At 37.6% G+C, this 24,354-nt stretch overlaps 1 protein-coding gene across 5 annotated transcripts in view; it reads left to right on the forward strand.

The window, feature by feature from the left end:
• Positions 1–24,354, forward strand: part of FRAS1 (Fraser extracellular matrix complex subunit 1) — a 453,697-nt gene that overhangs the window by 284,300 nt on the left and 145,043 nt on the right. For all 5 annotated transcript variants that reach the window (XM_031664538.1, XM_031664536.1, XM_031664537.1 and 2 more), the window contains 2 exons: positions 15,594–15,747; positions 22,315–22,493. In XM_031664538.1, coding sequence (XP_031520398.1) covers positions 15,594–15,747; positions 22,315–22,493 — 333 coding nt within the window. The remainder of the gene's footprint in view (positions 1–15,593; positions 15,748–22,314; positions 22,494–24,354) is intronic.

Consider the following 24,354-nt stretch of genomic DNA (forward strand, 5'->3'; position numbering starts at 1 on the left):
CTCCAGAGGCTGAGGTGGGAGGATCACTTTAACGCAGAAGTTCGAGGTTGCAGTGAGCCGTGACCACACTACTGCACTCCAGCATGGATGACAGGGCAAGGCCCTATCTCTAAATAAATAAAGGAATAGCATATTTGCTTAGCCTGAGTCATTGACATGCCACCTTTTTATGTTTTTGCCATATCCACAAGCACCTGTACTATTATTTACTTAATATTTTTCTTTGTATCAACTTACTTTTTATTGTAGCCTCATCCTAATAAATACTACTTAGGAAATCATGGGCTTAATGTAGAATTATACTTTTTTTCTAAAATATGAAAATTAATACATAACCATTCTACAACATTTTGTCCATATGCTACTGAAAATGTTTTTGGATACTGCAAATGAGATGGTTCTCACACTTTAGGAAATACTGGACTGAGCCATTGCTAGACCAAAGGGACCTGGAAAACATTTTCAAAACTAGATGATATTTCACTGGATGCCCTTTTCTCAGTTGCATCAAGAATGACTCTTTCTCATGATAGTAGATTGGGAAACATAATTCTTAAACAACCTTTCATTTCAAATATCACTGCCTACTGAGGTGTCATTAATGACTAGATGGAGAGACTGATTTGTTGTGGACAGTTTAAAACCACTCGTCACTTTCTCATCAGTGATCACTCAAAATTTGTGATTGATCCGATTGAGCCTCATGAAGGTGAACAGCTGAATCTAATATGGTCTGCTAGGTAATTTCTCAGTTTCCTGTCTCGTTATTTTCAGCTGCTGAAAGCAGTGAAGGTGTCATAAGAGAGACGGGAGCCAGTGAAAGCTGATGATGAGATGGAGTTGGCAGATAGCCACCTTGCAGCTCATCCTAATTATCACACTCCTGCGATGGCCCTGGGAGATAAGGTTTAGTTCTAGAGAGATGAAGTCTAGACAGACAAAAGTTTTTGTTTCTTCCTTCTTGGTTTCTTTCCAAAGGTTGTTAGAGGATTTCAGTGCCCCCCTAGCAGCTGCCTTTCCTATCGTGGCTTCCATCTCCATGTTTGGAGCTCGGTTCAGTGTATTGCACAGCCATTTTGTGTGGAGTGACCCAAGATGGAAGGGCATTTCTAGGGTTTTAGCTGCTTTGACTACCAGAACAAAACCAAGAAAAGTGGAAATTTAATTCATAAATAAAGCACAAAGCACAGAGTTTGGGAATCCTTGTGACTTGTGAGTCATGTAGATATTTTCTGTGTCTGTGATTCCTGAAAAGTGAATTTAAGTTGTGCTCTGTGTCCCTTTTCATCCCTCTCTCCTGTATTGCTGTGATTACCTGCCCATGCATTAGAATAATGAAACCCATGACCAGAGCCTCAGCATTCATCATGATGTACTAATAATACATTTGACTGCAATATTGGCAATATTATACAAATATGTACTGTTTTTCCTTTTAGGAATTCAAAGTATTTTTTCCTTATATCTCTTTTACTGATCTTTACAATGTCTTGGGGAAGAAGGTTAGAGTAGAGGCTATGGGACCTTAATTTTTCTAATGGGAAATCTATTATGGGTAGACGTTTTTTTTTTGTTTTGTTTTTGATATTAGGCACTAAAGTTTGATGGGAATTATTCCATTTGATCTTCACGATCACTCTGTGATGTTTGTACAGTCATTATCTCTAATTTTCCAAAAGAGGAAACTGAAGCACAAAGAGGTTGAAAAACATTCATTGTCATAAAGGTACTTAGTGCTGGAGCTATGATTTCATCTCAAGTGTGTCTGCCTCCTACATTTAACCATGAGACTCTTTTCATTCTAGCTAGGAGTTTTCAATGTGTTGGTCATATATATTCTTATCCCCTTAATGGATAGAATAAAGACAGTAATTTAGTCATTTTCTCAATGTTCTATCCAAGCTGGGCCCCAAGCCTTCTGTAATCTTTCCTCTGATCTACTGCATCTTGTTACAAGTGAGAGTATTTATAAATGTTAAGTCTTCTGGGCGCAAGAAGAAAAAAGTGCCTCAACTCTTATGGCTTCTTGTAGATGCGTTGTCAGACATGACTGATTTTATTCTAACAGCCATGAGGGAAGATGGGCGTGTAAGTTCTTACCCTCTGGCTACCTAGTTATTAAACCTGGAGTGAGACTGATTATTGGCTGATGTCTAAGTGATAGTTTAAATAGAATGGCCAAGTGGCTTGTGTTTAATTCCTAATGAATGAATGTACAAATTAATCCTAATATCATTCAACAGAAAACACAACCTGTCAAGGTAACTAGGGAGGGATAGAAAAAGGAAGCTCTGTGTGAACAGGGGCTATTCCAGTCTTACTCTCCCGAGCAGAGCATATCATAGGAATTCAGCACATTTTTTTTTGGATGGATGGGTAATGGATGGATGTAATGGCTTGAGTGAGGCTGGCGCCTGTGTTTCTGCCTTCCAATCCATCTCTTGTATCAGATGAGAAGCCCTTGGGGCACCTCCACAATAGCCTACCTGGGAATGAGTAGAGGAGCTGTCAGTTCAACCCTTGTTTTTCAAGTTCTACATCACTTCCCCCAAACTTATGTTTTTATCTTTGGCCTGATAGTGAATAAACTTGGCCGCCACCTCCAGCCTTATACTGAGTTGCTGAGGAGAAAATGTAACCAGGACTGATGTTGAAACATGTTCTGTTGGGGGAAGGAGGCAAAATAAATAAAACAGATTAAAAAGTAATAAAGAATGCATTGCTGAACAGGCTTTCATTAATTGGGGAGATTACTAAACCCAAGCCTGCTACAGATATGATTCTAAACCAATTTGACATTTAATAAGGGCTAAAATGTGGACAGGGAAAATTCGTACTTATTGGTGGGCTTCTGTTACTGCTGGGGTTTCAAGGAATTGTCTTCTTTTTCATTAATTAAGATACCTCTGGAAATCATGCCCTTTTTTTTTTTCCACTCTGGCAATACATGTGATGATCTTTCTGAACTTTGTTATTCTTTGAGCAGTATTTTCTGCAACTGGGTAATGCTTTAATGTCAAAAGTCCCCAAGTGTCATGCTAGGAACTGGATGGAAAATTCTATTGCTGAGAGTCCTCTCTGACTGTTTATCTGTGGTAAGGCTTGTGTACAGAGAAATAGCCCTGTGGTGATTTCCCTCAATTTCATTAATGCCTACCTCTCATTGGTTGTCTTGCAGGGACACAATTAGTCTGATAATAGTGACATTTATGAGAATTACAAACATCAATGGCATAAAAATGTTAATTTCTTATGAGTAAGAGCCTATATCATAAATAACTAAATCCTTGCCATATATGAGGGTTTCACCTTTTGGGGGATTTGATTAGCTTATTCAATTCAGTGTCTCATAAGGTGCATAATCAGAAAATATTTCCTTAAATATACATATACTGGTTGAAATCTACATGGAGCAAAGGTTCTGTATTCTTGACCTGAAATAGCAAGCTTCTGGGGCTCATACACACATCGACAAACACAGAAGCAGTCCAATTATCTCTCCTGTTTTCTTTATGCTGGTAAATTTCACCACACCACCCCACATGATCTTTTCTACAGTGTCCTTTGAGATTAAATTTTAATAGCTATGATATAAATGAGCTCTTGCAAATTAAGGTATATTTTTACAGAACAAGTAAAATTATAAGGTCACCGTTATATTCAACGTTAGTCATTTTCTATTTAGTGAGGTTTAAAACTTTTATCTTGAATGTTTGGCCTGGGGTTAGAGTACATTATCATTTCAGCTAACGTTTCTTCATTTATGACTCAACCTTTAATTTTGGGGGGAAATTTTCATTTTGTTTGTGAGATTTTTTTTTCTCCAAAAGATGGAGGCTTGTGACATTATTTCTGGTTTATAACATTAATATTTTTATTTATAATATGATATGTAATGGCTAACCTTTATTACCATTTCTGCATGCCTATTGTTCTATCAGACAAATTAGAAGAACTATTTAATTTAAAGCACTGTTTTAATCATGTCCCCAGTTTTACTTGTTGGGATTTTATTGCCTGCTAATGTGGTCCTCTGGAGGATCTATAAAACATTACTGGGCAGATTATTCACTTGGTAATATAACTAATTTCTTGAACTGGCAAGGATATATACATCATGTGCAGAAAAAAAAAATGTGAGGAGATAAAAAATTCAAAATGTCAGAACCATTGGGGAAATTAGGTTAAAATTTGGCTTTTTGGATACCTTAAATGTAGAAAAGATGATATATATCCTTCTATCCATCACTTCTTGAATCTTCCCTGGACCCTCTCCAAAAGAAAACAATAAGAAACAAACATGTTCATCATGATGAGTGGGAAGATTGATGCTTCTTCCTTTTTTTAAAAAAAAACAACAAACCCTCCTTTATTGAGGAATGATTGACATGTAAAAACCTCTACATATTTAATATATACAATTTTAATTTGCGAATAAGTATATAGGCATGAAACCACCACTATCCAGGTCTTAATCATATTCCTAACCTCATAAAGTTTTCTCCTGCCTTGTTTACGATTTTTGTGTATTTATTATTTTTTGTGGTAACATAAGCTGTACTATCTTAGCACATTTTAAATATACTATATAGTACTGCTAGTCATAGGCACTATGCCATATAGTAGGTCTTCAGGACTTACTTATCCTTCGTGTATCTACTGCAGGTTTTTCTTCATGATTACCATAAGGGTTACATAAAATATCTTATAATAGTCTCTTTTAACTGAAACTTTGTACTTTTTGACCATCCATTTCCCCATTTCCCCTTTCCCCCAGCCCCTTGCAACTGCCATTCTACTGTCTGCTTTATGAGTTTGACTATTTCAGATTCCACTTACAAGCAAGATCATGTAGTTATTGTCTTTCTGTGTCTAGCTTATTTCGCCTAGCATAATGTCTTCCAATTTCTTCCATATTGTTGCAAATAGCAAGATTTCTTTCATTTTTAAGGCTGAATAATATTCCACTATATATTCATTTATCCACTGATTGACGTTTAGGTCGATTCTGTATCATGTCTATTGTGAATAATACTACAATGAACGTGGAACTGCAGATATCTCTTCAACATACTGATTTCATTTCCTTTGGATGTATATCCAGAAGTGTGATTGCAGATCATATGATAGTTTGTTCTTAAGTTTTTGAGAAGCCTGCATAGTAGCTGTACCAATTTACTTTCCTCCCACCAATGCACCAGGATTCCCTTTTCTCCAAATCCTTTTCTCCAAATCTTTTCTCCAAAGATTGCTTTCTTTATACCTTTATAAAAATAGCCATCTGGCAAGTGTGAGGTAGTTTTGCTTTGCCTTTTTCTCATGATTATTTATGCTTTTCATACACCTGTTAGGCATGTATATGCCTTCTTTGGAGAAATACCTTTTTAGGTTTTTTGCCCATTTTTAGGTTATTTGAATTTTTTGCTTTTGAGTTGTAGGAGTTTCTTATATATTGTGGATATTAACCCCTTATGAGATATTGGTTTTGCAATTGTTTTCTCCCATTCCATAGGTTGCCTTTTCATTTTGTTGATTGTTTCCCTTGCTGTGCAGATGCTTTTTAGTTTGACATAATCCTACTTGTTTATTTTTGCTTTTATTTCCCGTGATTTCAGTGCCATATCCAAAAAATAGTTGCCAAGACCTGTATCAAGGAGCTTTTCCCCTATGTTTTCTTCTAGGTCTTTTACAGCTTCAGGTCTTCTGTTTAAGTCTTTAACCCATTTTGAGTTGATTTTTGTGTGTGATGTAATTTCATTCCTTTGCATGGGATATGCAATTATCCTAACACTATTTATTGAAGAAACTATTCTTTTCTCCTTTCCTTATTTTATATTCTTTGCACTATTGTTGAAGAATAGTTGGTCATAAATGTGTGGATTTATTTCTGTGCTCCTTATTCTGTTCCACTGGTCTATGTATTTGTTCTTATTCCAGTACTATAATGTTTTAATTACTGTAACTTTGTAATGTAATTTGGAATTAGAGAATGTGAGGCCACCAGCTTTGTTCTTGCTCAAGATTGCTTTGGCTATTTGGGGACTTTTGTGGTTCCATATGAATTTTAGGATTTGTTTTTCTGTTTCTGTGTAAAATGCCATTGGAATTTTGACAGGGATGGCGTTAAATATGTAGATTGCTTTGGCTAGTATGGACATTTTAATAATATTAATTATTCCAATTTATAAACATGGGATATTTTTGCATTTATTTGTGTTTTATGCAATTTCTTTCACCAATATTTTATAGCTTTCAATGGCATATCTTTCACCTTCTTGGTTAAATTTATTTCTAATTATTTTATTCTTTTGATGCTATTATAAATAAGATTGTTTTCTTTAATTTCTTTTTCAAAGAGTTTATTGCTAGTATATGAAAACACAACTGATTTTGCATGTTGATTTTATTTTACTGAATTTGTTTATTAGTCCTAACAGTCTTTGGGTGGAATCTTTAGGGTTTTCTACATATAAGATCATGGTGTCTGTAAATACAGACAATTTAACTTTTTCCTTTCCAATTTGGATACATTTTGTTTCTTTCTCTTGCCTAATTGCCCTGGATGGGATGGCCAAAGGAGATACTTGATATGATTTCAGTCTTCTTAAGCTTGTTAAGACATCTTTTGTGGCTTAACATTTGTTCTAACCTGGAGAATGTTCCATATGTGCTCGAGAAGAATATGAATTCTGCTGCTATTATATGTAATATTCTATATATGTCTGTTAGGTCTGTTTGTTCCGTAGTGTTATTCAAATCCTCTGTTTCTTTATTGATTTTCTATCTGGATGATCTCTCTGTTGTTGAAAGTGGGGTATTGAAGTCCCCTACCATTATTTCATTGCCCTTTATTTCTCCCTTCAGTTCTGTTAACATTTGCTTGATGTATCTAGGTGTGCTAATGTTATGTGCATGTATATTTACAATTATTATATCTGCTAGGTGGATTGACCTCTTTATTATTATACAATACCTTCTTTGTCTCTTATGATGTTTTTTGACTTCAAAGCTATTTTGCCTGATATAAATATAAGCATCTCTGTTCTCTTTTGGTTTTTATTTGCGTGGTATATATTTTTCCATCCTTTGGCTTTCAGCCTATATGTATCCCTAAAGCTAAAGTGAATCTCTTTATAGGCAGTTTATAGTTGGATCACACTTTCTGTCCATTCAGCCGCTGTTATGTTTTTTGATTGGAGAATTTAATCCATTTACATTTAATTTTTGATAGGTGAGGACTTACCTATTGCCATTTTGTTGTGTTCAGAGTTTTTGTAGTTCCTCTCTTCCTTTTTGTCTCTCTTGCTGTTTGCCTTTGTGATTTGATGATTCTTTTTTGTAGTGGTGTGTTTTTATTTATTTCTCTTTATCTTTTGTGTATCTACTGCAGGTTTTTTCTTCATGATTATGATGAGGGTTACATAAAGTATCTTACAGTAGTCTATTTTAAGATGATTAACTTATCTCCAATTGCATACAAAACTGTTTACTTCTCCCTGACCCTCACCATTTTATGTTACTGGTGTCACAATTTATATCTTTTTATATCATATATTCATTTAAAAAACTGGTAGTTATAGTAACTTTTAATACATTTTCTTCTAACTTTTATACTAGAGTTAAAACTGACTTATATATCACCATTACAGTATTTTTTTTTTTTTTTTAATTATTACTATACTTTAAGTTCTAGGGTACATGTGCATAACGTGCAGGTTTGTTACATATGTATACTTGTGCCATGTTGGTGCTGCACCATCAACTCGCCATTTATACTCATAACCCCAATGCAATCCCTCCCCCTCCCCCCTCCTCATAATAGGCTCCAGTGTGATGTCCCCTCCGAGTCCAAGGATCTCATTGACCAGTTCCCACCTATGAGTGCTTGGTTTTCTGTTCTTGTGATAGTTTGCTAAGAATGATGGTTTGGCTGCATCCATGTCCCTACAAAGGACAATAGCCACAAACCTAATCCTTTTTATGGCTGCATAGTATTCCATGGTGTATATAGCCACATTTTCTTAATCCAGTCTGTCACTGATGGACATTTGGGTTGATTCCAAGTCTTTGGTTATTGTGAATAGTGCCGCGAATGAACATACGCGGTGCATGTGTCTATAGCAGCATGATTTATAATCCTTTTGGGTATATGTACCCAATGGGATGAGCAATATATGGTATATCTAGTTCTAGATCCTTGAGGAATCGCCACAATTGTTTTCCATAATGGTTGAACTAGTTACAATCCCACCAACAGGTAAAAGTGTTCCTATTTCTCCACATCCTCTCCAGCACCTGTTGTTTCCTTGGACTTTAACACTCCCATTCTAACCAGTGTGAGATGGTATCCCAATAGGTTTGATTTGCATTTCTCTGATGCACAGTGATGATGAGCATTTTTTCATGTGTCTGTTGGCTGTATGCTGAATGTCTTCTTTGAGAAATCTCTGTTCAACTCTTGTCCACTTTTTGATGGGGTTGTTTGTTTTTTCTTGTAAATTTGTTTGAGTTCTTTTAGGTTCTGGATATTAGCCCTTTGTCAGATTATAGATTAGTAAACATTTTCTCCCACTCTGTAGGTTGCCTGTTCACTCTGATGGTAGTTTCTTTGCTGTGCAGAAGCCTTCTAGTTTAATTAGATCCCATTTGTCAATTTTGGTTTTGCTGTCGTTGCTTTTGGTGTTTTAGGACATGAAGTCTTTTGCCCATGCCTATGTCCTGAATGGTACTACCTAGGTTTCCTCTAGGGTTTTTATGGTATTAGGTCTTAACATTTAAGTCTCTAATCCTCTTGAATTCACTTTTCAGATAAAGAGTAAGGAAGTGATCCAGTTTCAGCTTTCTACTTATGGCTAGCCAATTTTCCCAGCACCATTTATTAAATAGGGAATCCCATTTCTTTTGTTTCTCTGAGGTTTGTCAAAGATCAGATGGCTGTAGATGTGTGGTATTATTTCCTGAGGGACTCTGTTCTGGTTCCATTGGTCTATATCTTGTTTGGTACCAGTACCCATACATGGCATTGTAGCCCTAGGTATAGTTTGAAGTCAGGTAGCATGATGCCTCCAGCTTTGTTCTTTGACTTGTAGGGATTGTCTTGGCAATGCGGGTCTTTTTGGTTCCATATGAACTTAAAGCAGTTCTTTCCAATTCTGTGGAAGAAACTCATTGTAGCTTATGGGATGGTATTGAATCTATAACTACCTTTGGGTGTATGGCCATTTTCAATGATATTGATCTTCCTATCCATGAGCATAGTATGTTCTTCCAATCTTGTTTGTCCTCTTTAATTTCATAATTGAGCAGTGGTTTGTAGTTCCTCCTTTGAAGAGGTCCTTTACATCCCTTGTGTTGTATCTCTAGGTATTTGATTCCCTTTGAAGCAATTGTGAATGCAGTTCATTCATGATTTGGCCTCTGTTCTCTGTTACTGTGTATAAGAATGCTTGTGATTTTTAAAGACACTTTGTATCCTGGAGACTTTGCTGGAAGTTGCTTATCAGCTTAAGGAGATTTTGTATTGAGACGATGGGTTTTCTGTAATATACAATCATGTCATCTGCAAAGAGGGACAATGCATTCTCTTTTCCTAACTGAATACCTTTGGATTTCTTCTCTTGCCTGATTGCCCTAGCTGTGAACTTCCAACACTATGTTGAATAGGAAAGTGGTGAGAGAGGGCATCCCGTCTTGTGCCAATTTCAAAGGGAATTCTTCCAGTTTTGCCCATTCAGTATGATATTGGCTGTGGGTTTGTCATAAATAGCTCTTATTATTTTGAGGCATGCTCCATCAATACCTAATTTATTGAGCCGCTTTTAGCATGAAGGCTGTTGAATTTTGTCAAAAGCCTTTTCTGCATCTATTGAGATAATCATGGTTCTTGTCTTGGTTCTGCTTATATATGCTGGATTATGTTTATTGATTTATGCATTGAACCAGCCTTGCATCCCAGGGATGAAGCCCACTTAATCAAGTGGTGGATAAGCTTTTGATGTGCTGCTGAACTGCCAGTATTTTATTGGAGGATTTTGCATCGATACCATGATGGATATTGGTCTAAAATTCTCTTTTTTGTTGTGTCTCTGTGGCTTTACCAGATGATGTTGGCCTCATAAAATGAGTTAGAGGATTCTTTTCTATAGATTGGAATAGTTTCAGAAGGAATGGGGCCCACCTCCTTGTACCCTTGGTAGAATTCAGCCAGGAATCCATGGTCCGGACTTGGTTGGTTATTAATTATTGCCTCACTTCAGAGCCTGCTATTATCTATTCTATTCATAGGGATCCAACTTCTTCCTGGTTTAGTCTTGAAGAGGTAAGTGTCCAGGAAATTATCCATTTCTTTCTAGATTTTCTAGTTTATTTGCATAGAGGTGTTTATAGTATTCTCTTGATGGTAGTTTTAGGCTTGTGGGTCGGTGATATCCCCTTTGTCATTTTTGCATTAAGCTAATTTTGATTCTTCTCTTTTCTTCTTTATTAGTCTTACATGGCTCCTGCTCACTTGTTGATCTTTCAAAAAACCAACCCTGGATTCATTGGATTTTGAGGGTTTTTTGTGTCTCTATCTCCTTCAGTTCTGCTCTGACCATTACAGTATTATTCTCACTTTGATTATATTCTTAGCTTTTCCAGTGAGTTTTATAATTTTATGTGTTTTCATGTTGCTAATTTGTGTCCTTTCATTTCAACTTGAAGAATTTCCTTTAGCATTTCTGGTAAGACAGGACTTTAGTGGGAACAAACTCCGTCAGCATTTGTCTGGGAAAGGCTTTCTCTCTCCTTCATTTCTGAATGACAGCTTTGCCTGGTAAATTATTCTTGATTGGCAGCTTTTTTATTTAAGTGTTTTGAATATATCATCTCATTCTGTCAGAAAACAACAAGGTTTCTGCTGAGTAATTCACTGATAGTCTTAGAAGACTCCCTTGTATGTGACAAGCCACTTTTCTCTTGTGGTTTTCAAAATTCTTTGTGATTAACTTTTCAGAATTTGATTATAATGTGTCTCGGTAATGACTTCTTTATGTTCAATCTATTTGGAGTTCTCTGGGCTTCATGGATCTAGATGTTTCTTTCTCTTTACAGATTTGGAAAGTTTTCTGTTATTATTTCTTTAAACAAGCTTTTTGTCCTTTGCTCTTTCTCTGCTTCATTTGGAATTTCCATAATAGGTTATATTGGTTTATTTGATGGTGTCCTATAAGTTCTGTAAGCTTTGTTCATTCTTTTTTATTTTTGTTGTTATTATTTTTCTGACTGGATAGTTTCAAATGATCTGTTTTTGTGTTCGTGGATTCATTCTTCTTTTTGATGGAGTTTGCTGTTGAAGTGTTCTATTAAATTTTTCAGTTCAATCATTGTATTCTTCAGCTCTGGAATTTGATTTGTTCTTTTTATGATTTCTATCTTTTGTTAAACCTTTAATTTTGTTTATGTGTTGCTTTCTTGACTTTGTTTAGTCATCTACTTTTCTTTAAGATTGTTGTGCTTCTTTAAGATGTCCACTGTGCTTCTTTAAGATGATTATTTTGAATTATTTGTCAGGCAGTTCATAAATCTTCATTTCTTTGGAGTCAGCCAATGGAGCTTTATTTTGTTCCTTCGGTGGTATCATGATTTCTTAGTTTCCTTTTTATGTTTCTTGAAGGCTTGCATCGCTGTGTTTGCATTTGAAAAGGTGGTTACCTACTCCAGTCTTTACTCTCTGGCTTCAGGAGAGAAAGACCTTTACTACTAGCCAACCAAACTAAATATTTGAAGGCTTTCTCAAACTTTTTCTCTGGATGTGCCTGTTTCACTCCTCTTCTTCCCCCTTCAGGGGAAGTCTTATGATTCTGTGCCTTCTTTTGATCCTGCACCATCAAGCAGGGTGCCGAGAGCCTTTATTTATTTTCCTTATGTCAGTTCCCTGAAGTAATCAAGGTTGCATGCCTTCTACCCAATTCAGCAGAGTCAGGTAACTGTTGATGTATGTGTTTGCTGTCTGCATGGGCTCATGTGCACCATCTGAAGATCCTGAGTGTACTCTCTTCAGGGGGCTGTGGGGTGCTGGCTATGGGAGGGGGTACATGGATTAGTGGGGTACTTGTTAGCTAGTTTGTGTATCTGCAGGTGAGGTATCTTACAGGGTTTGTGAGCATGGCTCTTGGTGGAGCCCATTAGCCAGTTAGCATGATCTGCAACTGTTTGTCGAGATCTACATAGTGGTTACTGTAAGCCTCTGCTTCTCTTCCCTGTTCCTTACTGTCCCTAGACAGCTGAGGAGACATATGAATCCCCTCAATGTTCTGGATGGGGTGAGACAGAAGTGGATCTGTTAGGCAGCATCCCACAAGGCTGGGGAAGCTGAGCACTCACTTCAATCTTACTTTCCTCTGTAGGAGAAATTGTGGACTGAAGTGGTCTCTCTTAGCCTTGAGTTGTGCCTACTTGGAGGAGAGTATTGGGGTAAAATGAAACTGTGTTTCTTACCCTCTTCAATGTATCTATTGTTGATTTTTTTTTCTTTTACTCCATTGGGATACTAGAAACTTTCAGCTAGACCTCAGGCTCCTATGAAGGTATTGTCATCTGCAGATGGTTGTGAAAATTAGTGTTCTGTGCAGGTTTTAGAGCTGGAACCTCTTATTCTGCCATCTTGCTGATTTCTAAGAATTACACTTCCTTTTCTTAGTGTTATCTGTTTCTCCTTATATACTGCAAAAACAATCATTCAGAAATGGAGGCATATGTATTACCCTGTGATAGACATAAATATTCTAAAGGCTCAGCTGTGAACCTTCAGGAGAACAACTCTAGAACCATTGTGATCTCTACCTTGGACCATGCTTTTCATGCCTTAGTATTTCTACACAGCTTCTGGGGATCTTTTCAAAGTACAGATTCTGATTCGGAAAGTCTGTGGTGGGACCTGAGATTCTGAACATCTTAATGAGCTTCCAGGTGCTGCTAGTCTCTGCACACTGAGTCACAAGGTGTATTGTCTAAAAAGTTACACTCACACAGGAATTATAGAGAATTGTGTTGATAAGTATAGCCAAGATGGAGATATAGTGGGCAAGCCACCTGGGAACGTGCATTCATGTCACACTGCTTATTTGCTTAGAATCTGAAAAAACCCCATTGCCTACTCAGTCTAATAATGTGGCTGTTGGCATGTGACTGATCTGCATAACCAAAATCATAGTTCAGTAGACTGCTGCTATTAGAAAGATTTCTAACAATTAAGAAACCTGGGCCGGGCACAGTGGCTCACGCTTGTAATCCCAACACTTTGGGAGGCTGAGGCAGGCAGATCAAGAGGTCAGGAGTTCAAGACCAGTCTGGCCAACATGGTGAAACCCCGTCTCTATTAAAAATATAAAAATTAGCCAGGCATGGTAGTGGGCGCCTATAAGCCCAGCTACTCAGGTGGCTGAGGCAGGGGAATTGCTTGAACCTGGGAGGCGGAGGTTGTGGTGAGCCAAGATCATTCAATTGTAATTGCACTGGGCAACAAGAACAAAACTCCATCTCAAAGAAAACCTGGGCCCAAGTATATCATGGTATATAAGACTGCTAGAGTTAATACAGCCTTTTCCCTCAGAATTCCGGTGATTATATACAAAGTTTTTTATATGTTTTTGATGTTTTATAAATAATATGCTATGTCAATTGAGAAAGGAGAATATTCTCTGGGATTTTGCCCCAAGCACCAATCAGGATAGAAAGTGCCTTTGCTGCTGTTCTCATGGGCAATGTTTGACTCAGCTTCCTGGTGTATATATGATGACAGTAGCCATCACTGACTCCTGAGAGGTGAGATGCTCAAGGGCCAAGTGAGCAAAAGAATAGATGTTGTTTTCTCTTCAGAGTATTCTTCTCCTGGGAGTGGTGTTTGCTCTGTTCCATTTACTGGCATATCTGAAAGTAATAATAATATAGAAAACCATCCCTTCTAAAATTCCCTGTGTTAAAATATCAGACTTGTTAATTTTTGAAGTGTGAAAACAAATTGAAAACTAACACTGGCAGCCTCCCTAGTCTCATTCTGTGGAAAATGTCAATTATGAGGCTTTGGAAGAGGGTGTGTGCATTGCAAAGCAGGAATGGCAGCACTGTTAATGATATTAGCTTTAGTAATTAAAATGATTGCCTTCTCAGGAGTGCTGAATAGGTGATTCCTTCCAGCCAGCTACTCCTAATTGTTGTTGCTTCACTTTCAATCGGCCATCAGGTCCTGTCAGTTCTGCTTCTGTGGTGCTTCTAGAATCTATTTCTGTCTACGATGAATTTACCATTGGATTTACCACTGCAATTACCCTCTCATAGGCCCTCATTTTCTCTCCCCTGAGTCATTAAATGGTATCTTCCTCTCTGGATTTATCTCAGTGCTAGTCACTTCCATCTCCTGCCATTGGAGGCTGTCTTTCTAAAACCTAGATCTGATCATCCCATTTTCTTCCCTGGAGACTCGTGTTGACTTTCCAGTGCCTATGAGATGAATTGAGCCTTTTAGTGTAGCTTCTATCTTCTACTAACCTTCCATAAGACAGTGTCACTTTGTATGCACTCCCCCACCTGGCTCCCTGAGCCCTGCTGGCACCAGACACTTGGGCATTTTATGAAATATACAGTGCATTGTCTCACATCTTTGGTTTCGCTTAAGGTGGGCCCTCTGTCTGGAATATGTTTCACCATGTCTCTACTTAGAAATCCATTTTTTTTGTTATTCAAAATGAAATTATTTTTCTTAGGAAAATCTTCCTGAGGCTTCTTTCCTCTATTCTCCCACAGCTCCCTACTCAAGCTTCTTATAGAGCATTAATCATGAAGCATCTTAATTATTTATGTGTCTGTCTCTCCCACTAGACTGTAAGTTCTGACACTGAGGTTTTGCTTCAGACGTGTTGTGTATATCAGGCCTCTAGCAATGGAGTTGGCATATAATAGGTGCTTAATGAATAATTCTTTTTTTTTTTTTTTTTTTTTTGAGACAGAGTCTCCCTCTGTCGCCTAGGCTGGAGTGCAGTGGCGTGGTCTCGGCTCACTGCAACCTCCACTTCCTGGGTTCACGCCATTCCCCTGCCTCAGCCTCCCAAGTAGCTGGGACTACAGGTGCCCGCCACCACATCCAGCTAATGTTTTGTATTTTTAGTAGAGACGGAGTTTCACCATGTTAGCCAGGATGGTCTCGATCTCCTGACCTCGTGATCCACCCTCCTCAGTCTCCCAAAGTGCTGGGATTACAGGCGTGAGCCACTGCACCTGGCCGAATAATTCTTAAATATTGGTGGGTGGATAAGATAGAAAGACAGGTAGATGGACAGATGAAAGAAAGAAATGGAGAGACTTAGTCTTTCTAAATAAGTTGTTTGTTTATGATAAACTAAAAGAAAAAGCAGGATATATACACATGTAAATATATAGATAAATATGCATATGTCTACACATAACATGAAGTCTACAGAGTGACTCTGAAGTTGTGAATCTCTCTCTCTCTTACTTGATGATCTTTAACAACAACAGAGCTGGATAACTTATGTGTTTAAGGATTGATATATTCTTATTTTGCTTGGACCTAATTCTGCATTTTATTTTTATTTCAGAATGATAGAGGTCTTCAGCTTGTGGCTAATTCGATGGTGTGGGTTCCAGAAGGGGGCATGCTGCAGATCACCAACAGAATCTTACAGGCTGAGGCTCCTGGTGCCAGTGCTGAAGAAATCGTCTACAAGATTACACAAGACTACCCCCAATTTGGTAACTATTTTTTCCTTTGGCATGGTTTTATCGTTGCATTCAGCAGTGTAAGATTTGCTGCTGTACAGTGACATGAGGCAAGATTGCAATTCCAATGAACTAAGCTTTCTAATACCTTACAAATGCCCTTTAAAAACAGAATAATCATGATAGCTATCACACAACACGTTTACTAGGTAGTGTACTAAATTTTAGAAACACATTATATATAACACCTACAATTTAAGTTTTAAAACAACTTCATTTTGCAGATGAAAATACTGGGTAAAGTAGTTTGCTACAAGTCACTTAGCTAATATATGTCAGTTTAATTTCAAAGGTCAGGCTCTCAAACTCTGCCTTATATGCCTTCTAGAGTATCACTAGAGTTCTTCTTGATGAGACTTAAAAAAATCACATGAAAACATTTTTCAGTGTTCTCCACTGTTACTTCTACTTCCAGCAAGATAGTCAAATATGAAAACCTGAGAAATTTACCATTATCATCATCTAGAAATGGTGGATAAAATTGGCTGGGCGCAGTGGCTCATGCCTGTAATCCCAGCACTTTGGGAGGCCAAGGCGGGCGGATCATGAGGTCAGGAGATCGAGACCATCCTCAGACCATCCTGGCTAACACGGTGAAACCCTGTATCTACTAAAAATACAAAAAATTATCCAGGCGTAGTGGCGGGCACCTGTAGTCCCAGCCACTCAGGAGGCTGAGGCAGAAGAATGGTGTGAACCTGGGAGGCAGGGCTTGCATTGAGCCGAGATTGCGTCACTGCACTCCAGCCTAGGTGAATGAGCGAGACTCTGTCTCAAAAAAACAAAAAAAAACAAAACAAAAGAAGTGCTGGTTAAAATTTAACAGGAATTATAAGGTGTTCATAGCTGACTTCCTAAGGATAGAGAGAAATCGCCAGGTGCCAGCAACAAAGAAGGCACTGAAGGCCAGTTATTGCAAGAGCTAATAGCATAGCTTCTCCAAAAGGGGTTGGGCATGTCTCAATGACCCAGGGGCTTGGGACTTAATGTCCATGCCGAGACAGAACGTTGGAATCAAGATGCTGCATAAAGCCAGGACTCAGGAAGGACATGCCTTCAATTAAAAGGACAGAGTAGAAACAAGAAGCTCAGCAGCACAGAGAGATGGCAGAGAAATCTGCCTCTTTCTTGGAGTCAGAGTAGAAAAAAAAGCCCGGTGAAAATTCAGAACGTTAGGCCTGTTTTTCTGGTAAATCTCAGGTTAAATTAGACCACGTGTCTTGTCTATGAAACCTGAAGCTGAGGTATTTTATGAAAATTAATCTCAGGCCAATGATACGTCTTGGGTTCTTTATTGAAACTAGTAGAAACTACTACAGAAGGCCCACTCTCTGCTAAGCTACATAGGATTCTCAGAAGAAACCACTGAAGCTCAGAATTTAAAATTATGCAATATGGGAGGTAACAATCTGTAGTACCACAACCAAAACGAGCAAGAAGATTAAAATCCCAAGATTTTCAAATAAAGTAACAGTCTTATAAAAACTATGAAATAAGCAGAGTTGAAATTATTTAAAGACATAGGCTGGGCGCGGTGGCTCAAGCCTGTAATCCCAGCACTTTGGGAGGCCGAGACGGGCGGATCACAAGGTCAGGAGATCGAGACCAGCCTGGCTAACACGGTGAAACCCCGTCTCTACTAAAAAATACAAAAAACTAGCCGGGCGAGGTGGCGGGCGCCTGTAGTCCCAACTACTCGGGAGGCTGAGGCAGGAGAATGGCGTAGACCTGGGAGGCGGAGCTTGCAGTGAGCTGAGATCCGGCCACTGCACTCCAGCCTGGGCGGCAGAGCGAGACTCCGTCTCAAAAAAAAAAAAAAAAAAAAAAAAAAAGACATAAAAGAAGGAATTGAAACTGTGTGGAAACAACAACATGATACAAAAATAAAGGAACAGGTAGATTTTTTAAAAATAACTACATTGATCATGTGAAAATGAAAATTATCGCCATTAAAAGTAAAAACTCACTTGGCATATTAAATAGCAGAGGAAGAATAATCTGTTTTTCCTCTGGGCTGTCAGATTTTTTAAATTATATATTTTCTGTAGAGAGGAAAAAAGTTAACTTTTATTTAATTTAAAAGTAATTCTGATGTCCACAAAGACATTGAAAAGCCATCTAATCGAGAATGGGTGTTATGAAACGATCAGTCTAGCTGAGATGTCATTTATTATAGCAATGTAACCTTGGAAAAGGCTTTCCTGCTTGACTCTTTTAATTAACTTCTTCCTATGAACATGATCTTTCCGTGTATCCAGAGCCCCCTATTAGTAATAATCAAATCACGTTACCTAGAAACCATTCAAGAGTGAAATTGGTGGTGGGAACTAGAAGTCCACTTAACACAACTCTGCTTACATCTATCAGTCCCAATTATGTAAATTTGTGGAGACTTTACCTTGTACTTCCTCATCACTTAAGAAAGTTCAAGCTGGACTTTGGGCTTTTTGTGAAGAGCTGACGCCTTGAAACAGAGCCAAATGTAAATTGTTTGTATAGTATGTGCATGAAGGACCTGAGTTGAACCACTTGCAGACTCACCACCATTTTCAGATACAGATGTTCCTCAACTTATACCCTGTTAAACTCATCGTAAGTTGAAAATATCGTTAATTGAAAATACATTTAATACACCTAACCTACCGAACATCATAGCTTAGCCTAGCCTGCCTTAAATGTGACCAGAATATTTACATTAGCCTAGAGTTGGGTAAATCATCTAACATAAAGCATGTTTTATAATTAAGTGTTTAATATCTCATGTAACTTATTAACTACTGTACTGAAAGTGAAAAACAATGGTTTTGCCCCATTGTAACTTCAGAAACTTATAAGTCAAACTACTGAAACTCAGGGAGTATCTGTATAAATTTAGACAACTTGATTAATACTTGTATCCATAGCTGCTTACTTAGATTTGAAAGTTGATATAATGAGATGATTTTAATGAAGTAACCTGAGAATCATTTGAAGGAGAACGTGATTTAACCTAACACATTGGCAATTCCAAATTATTTATCATAATGTAAGATGCGTTAATATGAATGATCTCAATCTCAAAATGATTCATGGAGATTCAAATGATATTCCAATTCTTAATACCTACTAAATCTTCCCTTCAAAATTATTGGTTAAAATATAGACTTCAGTATAAAGGAAGTCCCCAATAGAGATCATTTTCTGTTTTTTAAACTTGGATTTTCATATGTTTAAAGTATTGTCTCTTTGTAGTCATATTATGATTAAAGCATAGGTGAGGTACTACAGAAAAAAAAAAAATGGTTAGCTCTCACCCCTCTGCAGAGAATCCCACAATAGGCTGATATTTCTCCTTGTCCACTCATGGACTTGTCACAAAGGCATCTGTATTCAGCATGTCCAGTGCTGAACTCTTCGTCTTCCCTTCAACCCCCTCCACCTTCTGTATGATTGATGGCCAGTAGTGGCATCCAGTCACCCAGCCCAATAGGTAATTCTTGTTGATGCCTTCCTCTGTCATCCTTTGCAGGAACATTTGTCAAGTTCCATTGTTCCCACTTCCTCAGTAACTCTTGCATCTGTGTTTCTTTCCAGTCTAACCTCTGTTGTCTTAGTTCAGGTTCTCATCTCTCCTCTGGATTTGGCAGTAGTCTTGTAATTGGTTAAATCATCTATATAAATGTTATCTACTGTTGTTACCACTTTTATAGAATAAAGTCCAGCCCCTTTAACAGGACTGTCAACTCTTATAGGCTTTCTATATTCTGACCACATGTTGTGTGTTCTAAATCGATTCATGTCATTCACCTACTGGAAAACTCACAGTGACTCCCAGTTGCTTATGGGGCTAATCTTTGGGGTAGGAGCTGCATCTTGCCTAGCTCTGAATCCCTCCATTCCTGAAGGGCCTATCACAGTCATTAGTACTTAATGGGTACTCAATGACTATTTATTGAGTTAAAATTAATGGGATTAGCAAATACCTTATGATTCCTGTTAATCTGTATGACATGAAAGTGATTTTTTTTACATAAAAAATTTAGGTTTGTTTCATTAGGGCTTATTAGGAAAATTCTGCTTTGCTTTTTTATCGTAAAGCAGAATAACTAGGAAATCAGCATTTGAATGTTTTCTACTCTCCACATTTTCATTGTGGAAATTTTCTTTCACAATATTTTGCAACTGTACTCACACCATAAGCAGTCCACATCCTAGAAATCTATATTTATTAACAGCATCTTAGGAATGGAAGTTGAACCAGAGAGAGAAAGGTAATGGAATTTTTTTTTTACTTGAGTACAAATAAGTTATAATACAAGAAAGAAAACTACAGTGAGTTGATTCTGCATATGATTATATAAAGAGTAGCATAGTCATGTTTCTCTCTTATTTTGGTATTTTATTACCATCCGGGATATTATGCTTGTTCTAAATTTGAATTTAGTGCATATAAATATTAGAATGAGTGTCTGCATTGAGTAAGAAAACAAATTTCTGTAGGGTAATCAAAATGTGCCATCAGTTGCCCATTATGTCTAGTGTCTAGTGTATTAAGATTTGAGTATTCTTCTATAGAATATTTTAAAAATTGACACTCTATCTGTCTGTCTTTCTTTCTCTCTCCCTCTTCCTCGCCCTCTCCCTCCCACTATCAGAGTGTTAGAGTGGCTTCTTTCAGATTTATTGTTAGATGCATTTTCATGAGAATCTAGCTTCTGCTTGCAGCAGTTCATCCATTCTTCTGTTTGGTCTTCAATTGAAGGCATAGTCTCCCTGTGAAATTTTAATTGTTTCTATAACACCTCTGTATTTTCAGTCTCACTTTAAGAAGATAGAAGGTGAAAGTGAAGGTGCTTTAGGTGAAGAACAAGCAGTACAAACAGATTGCTGGTGATGGTGGTGTTTAGATATAGATTTCCTTGCCTCAGTTCTAATAAAGTTTAAAGAATTAATGAGGAGAAAACATGATAAGTTATTTAGCAGTGTAAATACTGATACATATTCACAAAATAATGGTGATTGGTAACAGAGCTTCATGACCAGCTTCATGATCAGATTCAAATCCCAGCTCATCAACTTAACCTTTGTGTAACTTCTAACAGTTATTAAACTGTGAACCTAAAGACCTTCATGTGTAAAATGAAGACGATAATGGCATCATTCAGAATAATTAAATAGAATTAATGAGAAGTTTATTAGTCCGTTTTCACACTGCTGATAAAGACATGCCTGAGACTGGGAAGAAAAAGAGGTTTAATTGGACTCACAGTTCCACATGGCTGGGGAGGCCTCAGAATCATGGCAGGAGGAGAAAGGCACTTCTTACATGGTGGCAGCAAGAGAAAATGAGGAAGAGGCAAAAGTGGAAAGCTCTGATAAACCCATTAGATCTTGTGAGACTTATATACTATCAGGAGAATAGCATGGGAAAGACCGGCCCCTGTGATTCAATTACCTCCCCCTGGGTCCCTCCCACAACATGTGGGAATTCTGGGAGATACTGTTCAAGTTGAGATTTGGGTAGGGACACAGCCAAACTATGTGAAGAAAGATGACCAACATTATTTTTAAGCACCTGTAAAGTATATACTATTATTTTCTTTTTCCGAATGAGTAACGAAGGCTTGCGCAGCTTAAGGAAGCTCACTCAGCTAAAAGCAATGGAGTTGAGTTTGAATCACCACATAGAATATAGTGGGGTGCCTGCCATGTGTCTTCCACTGTTAGCTATTACAAGTTAAGCATCCCTAATCCAAAAATCTGAAATCTGAAATGCTCCAAAATCCATAACCTTGAAAGCACTGACATGACGCCACAAGTGGAAAATTCTACCTCTGACCTCATGTGAAAGGTTACAGCCAAAACTTATTTCGTGCACAAAATTTATTTTTAAATATTATATAAAATTACCTGCAGGCTGTGTGTGTAAGGTGTATATAAAACATCAGTGAGTTTCATGTTTAGACCTGGGCCGTGAATCTAAGATATCTCATTATGTATATGAGATATCTTATAAAAAATCTGAAATCTGAAACGCTCTGGTCTTAAGAATTTCAGATAAGAGATATTGAACCTGTATTACTATCATTGGACAGAATTCTCTCATGAAAATTTTCCAACAAGAAAATTGTTTCTAACTTCCCATTATGTTTTCACCAAAAACTTCCTAGCTGAAAACCATTTTCTGTTACATAGAAAGTTGTGCATAGAAATTAATCCATTCAATGCCCAATATTTGAGTATTTGTCTATAGTATTCGCTGCTATCTGGGTCTCCTTATGTAATTTTTAATAGATAATAAGTCAATAACTTCACACATGAATTTTTCTTGAATGACTTTTAGTTCTTTTAGCAGGAAGCCTGAGAATTCTATTTCTAAAGGTGGATTCAATACTATCTATTGAATTATGTGTTAACATCCTCTCCTTCACCTTAGATAAAAATAAAGAAGTACATCATTTCTTTTTAGTTTAAAAAAAAAAAATGAGTAGTAGGAAAGGAGGTAAGGGCTCTGACTTTTCCTAGGGACCCTCACTAACTGTGTGGCCTGTGCCTTCGTAGGGGAGGTGGTCCTTCTGGTGAATATGCCTGCAGACAGCCCTGCAGATGAAGGGCAGCACCTGCCTGATGGGAGGACGGCTACCCCCACCACCACCTTCACCCAGCAGGACATCAATGAAGGCATCGTATGGTACAGGCACTCAGGAGCCCCAGCCCAGAGCGACTCCTTCCGCTTCCAGGTACCCTCTGCTTCCTGACTTCTCTGAAGTCTGATGAATCCAATAATCCAATCACTCTTATTTATAATCACCTTGAGTAATTTTCTGCAGTTGACAGGAAATCACGTTTGGGGGATGTGTTAGTCCATTTTCATGCTGCTGATAAAGACATATCCGAGACTGGGTAATTTACAAAGAAAAAGAAGTTTAGCAGACTCACAGTTCTGTGTGGCTGGAGAGGCCTCACAATCACAGTGGAAAGCGAAAGGCGTGTCTTACATGGCAGAAGGCGAGAGAGAATGAGAGCCAAGTGAAAAGGGAAAGTCCTTATAAAATCATCAGATCTCGTGAGACTTACTCACCGCCAGGAGAGCAGTATAGGGGAAACTGCCACCATGATTCAGTTATCTCCCACCGGGCCCCTCCCACAACATGTGAGAATTATGGGAGCTATGATTCAAGATGAGAATTGGATGGGGACCCAGCAAAACCATATCAGTGGAATTCCCTACAAAATATAATTCATAGCATTAGTTTTTTTAATTTGTCAGTTCAGATATATGTGTATCTTTACAAGCAGAGTTATCCATAACCAAGATGTTTGTGGCCAAAGTATTCAGAAAAAAAAGTCTTTAAAAGATAAAAAAATACTATATGGAGAAAAAAAAATCTTACCTTCTAGTTTTGAATGTTCTTGGAACACTTACTGTCTTGTGATAATCATGGGCCTATAGCCAAACTCAACAGGTTTAGGTGTCAGGTCAGCAACTTACTAGCTACAGAACTTTGGGCAAATTACTTGAGCAAAACTTCTGTGCTTCATTTTCCTTGTCTGTCAAATAGGATTATTGTGAGGATTTAATGAGTTAATACATATAGAGTACTTAGAATACTGCCTATCACATAGTTAGCATTATATAAGGGTTTGTTATTACCATTTGTAAAAATCAGTCAAGTACCAGACTGTAAGGGGACCTGCAGTAGATTAAAGAACAAGAATTATACTGCATAGGCTGGGCATGGTGGCTCACGCTTGTAATCTCAACACCTCGGAAGGCCAAGGCAGGCAAATTGTGTCAGTCCAGGAGTTTGAGACCAGCTTTGGCAACATGGTGAAACCCTGTCTTGACAAAAAATACAAAAATTAGATGGGCATGGTGGCAGCTAAGCAGAAGGATCACTTGAGCCTGGGAGGTGGAGGCTGCACTGAGCCATGACCACGCCACTGCACTCTAGCCTGGATGGCAGAGCGAGGCCCTACCCCACGGCAAAAATAAAAAAAAAAAAAAGAAAAAGAAAAATTATATGCATATGTTCTCTGGCTATTATAAATATAAATTATAAATTAATAATAAAATGATAAAAATTCAGGCCACTTGGAATATTTTAAATGGTCTCTTCAGTAATTACTAGGAAATTCTTTAAAGAAAATCAGAACAGCAAACGCTTAAGAAATATGGATGAGGAGGAAATAACCTATCAAAACTTAAATCATATGGACAAAATTGTACTCAGAAGAAAATTGATGCGCTTAAGCGCTTATTATTGAGCAAGAAAGCATTAAAATACGTGGACAAAATATTTAACTTGAGAAGCCAGAGAACTGCAAGGGAAACCTAAGGAAAGCAAAAGGAAGGGATTAGTAGAGATAAGCAGAGGAATTGGTTAATTATAAAATGCTAGAAATGACAAACAAATACAAAACCTGATTCTTTGAAGATCAATAAAATTAGGAAGACCTCTGATGAGCATGATTTGGAAATAAAGAATCATACAGAAATACAAAGGAATAAGGAATTATGAATGAGAAAGAGTGTTTAAGCATGGATACCGAGAAGAATTTGGTAAAGTGTCAGAGAAAATATCTATGTTTATGGGGAAC

The sequence above is a fragment of the Papio anubis genome, chromosome 3 (genome assembly GCF_008728515.1).
Source record: "Papio anubis isolate 15944 chromosome 3, Panubis1.0, whole genome shotgun sequence".
In the NCBI taxonomy this organism is placed as follows: Eukaryota; Metazoa; Chordata; class Mammalia; order Primates; family Cercopithecidae; genus Papio; species Papio anubis.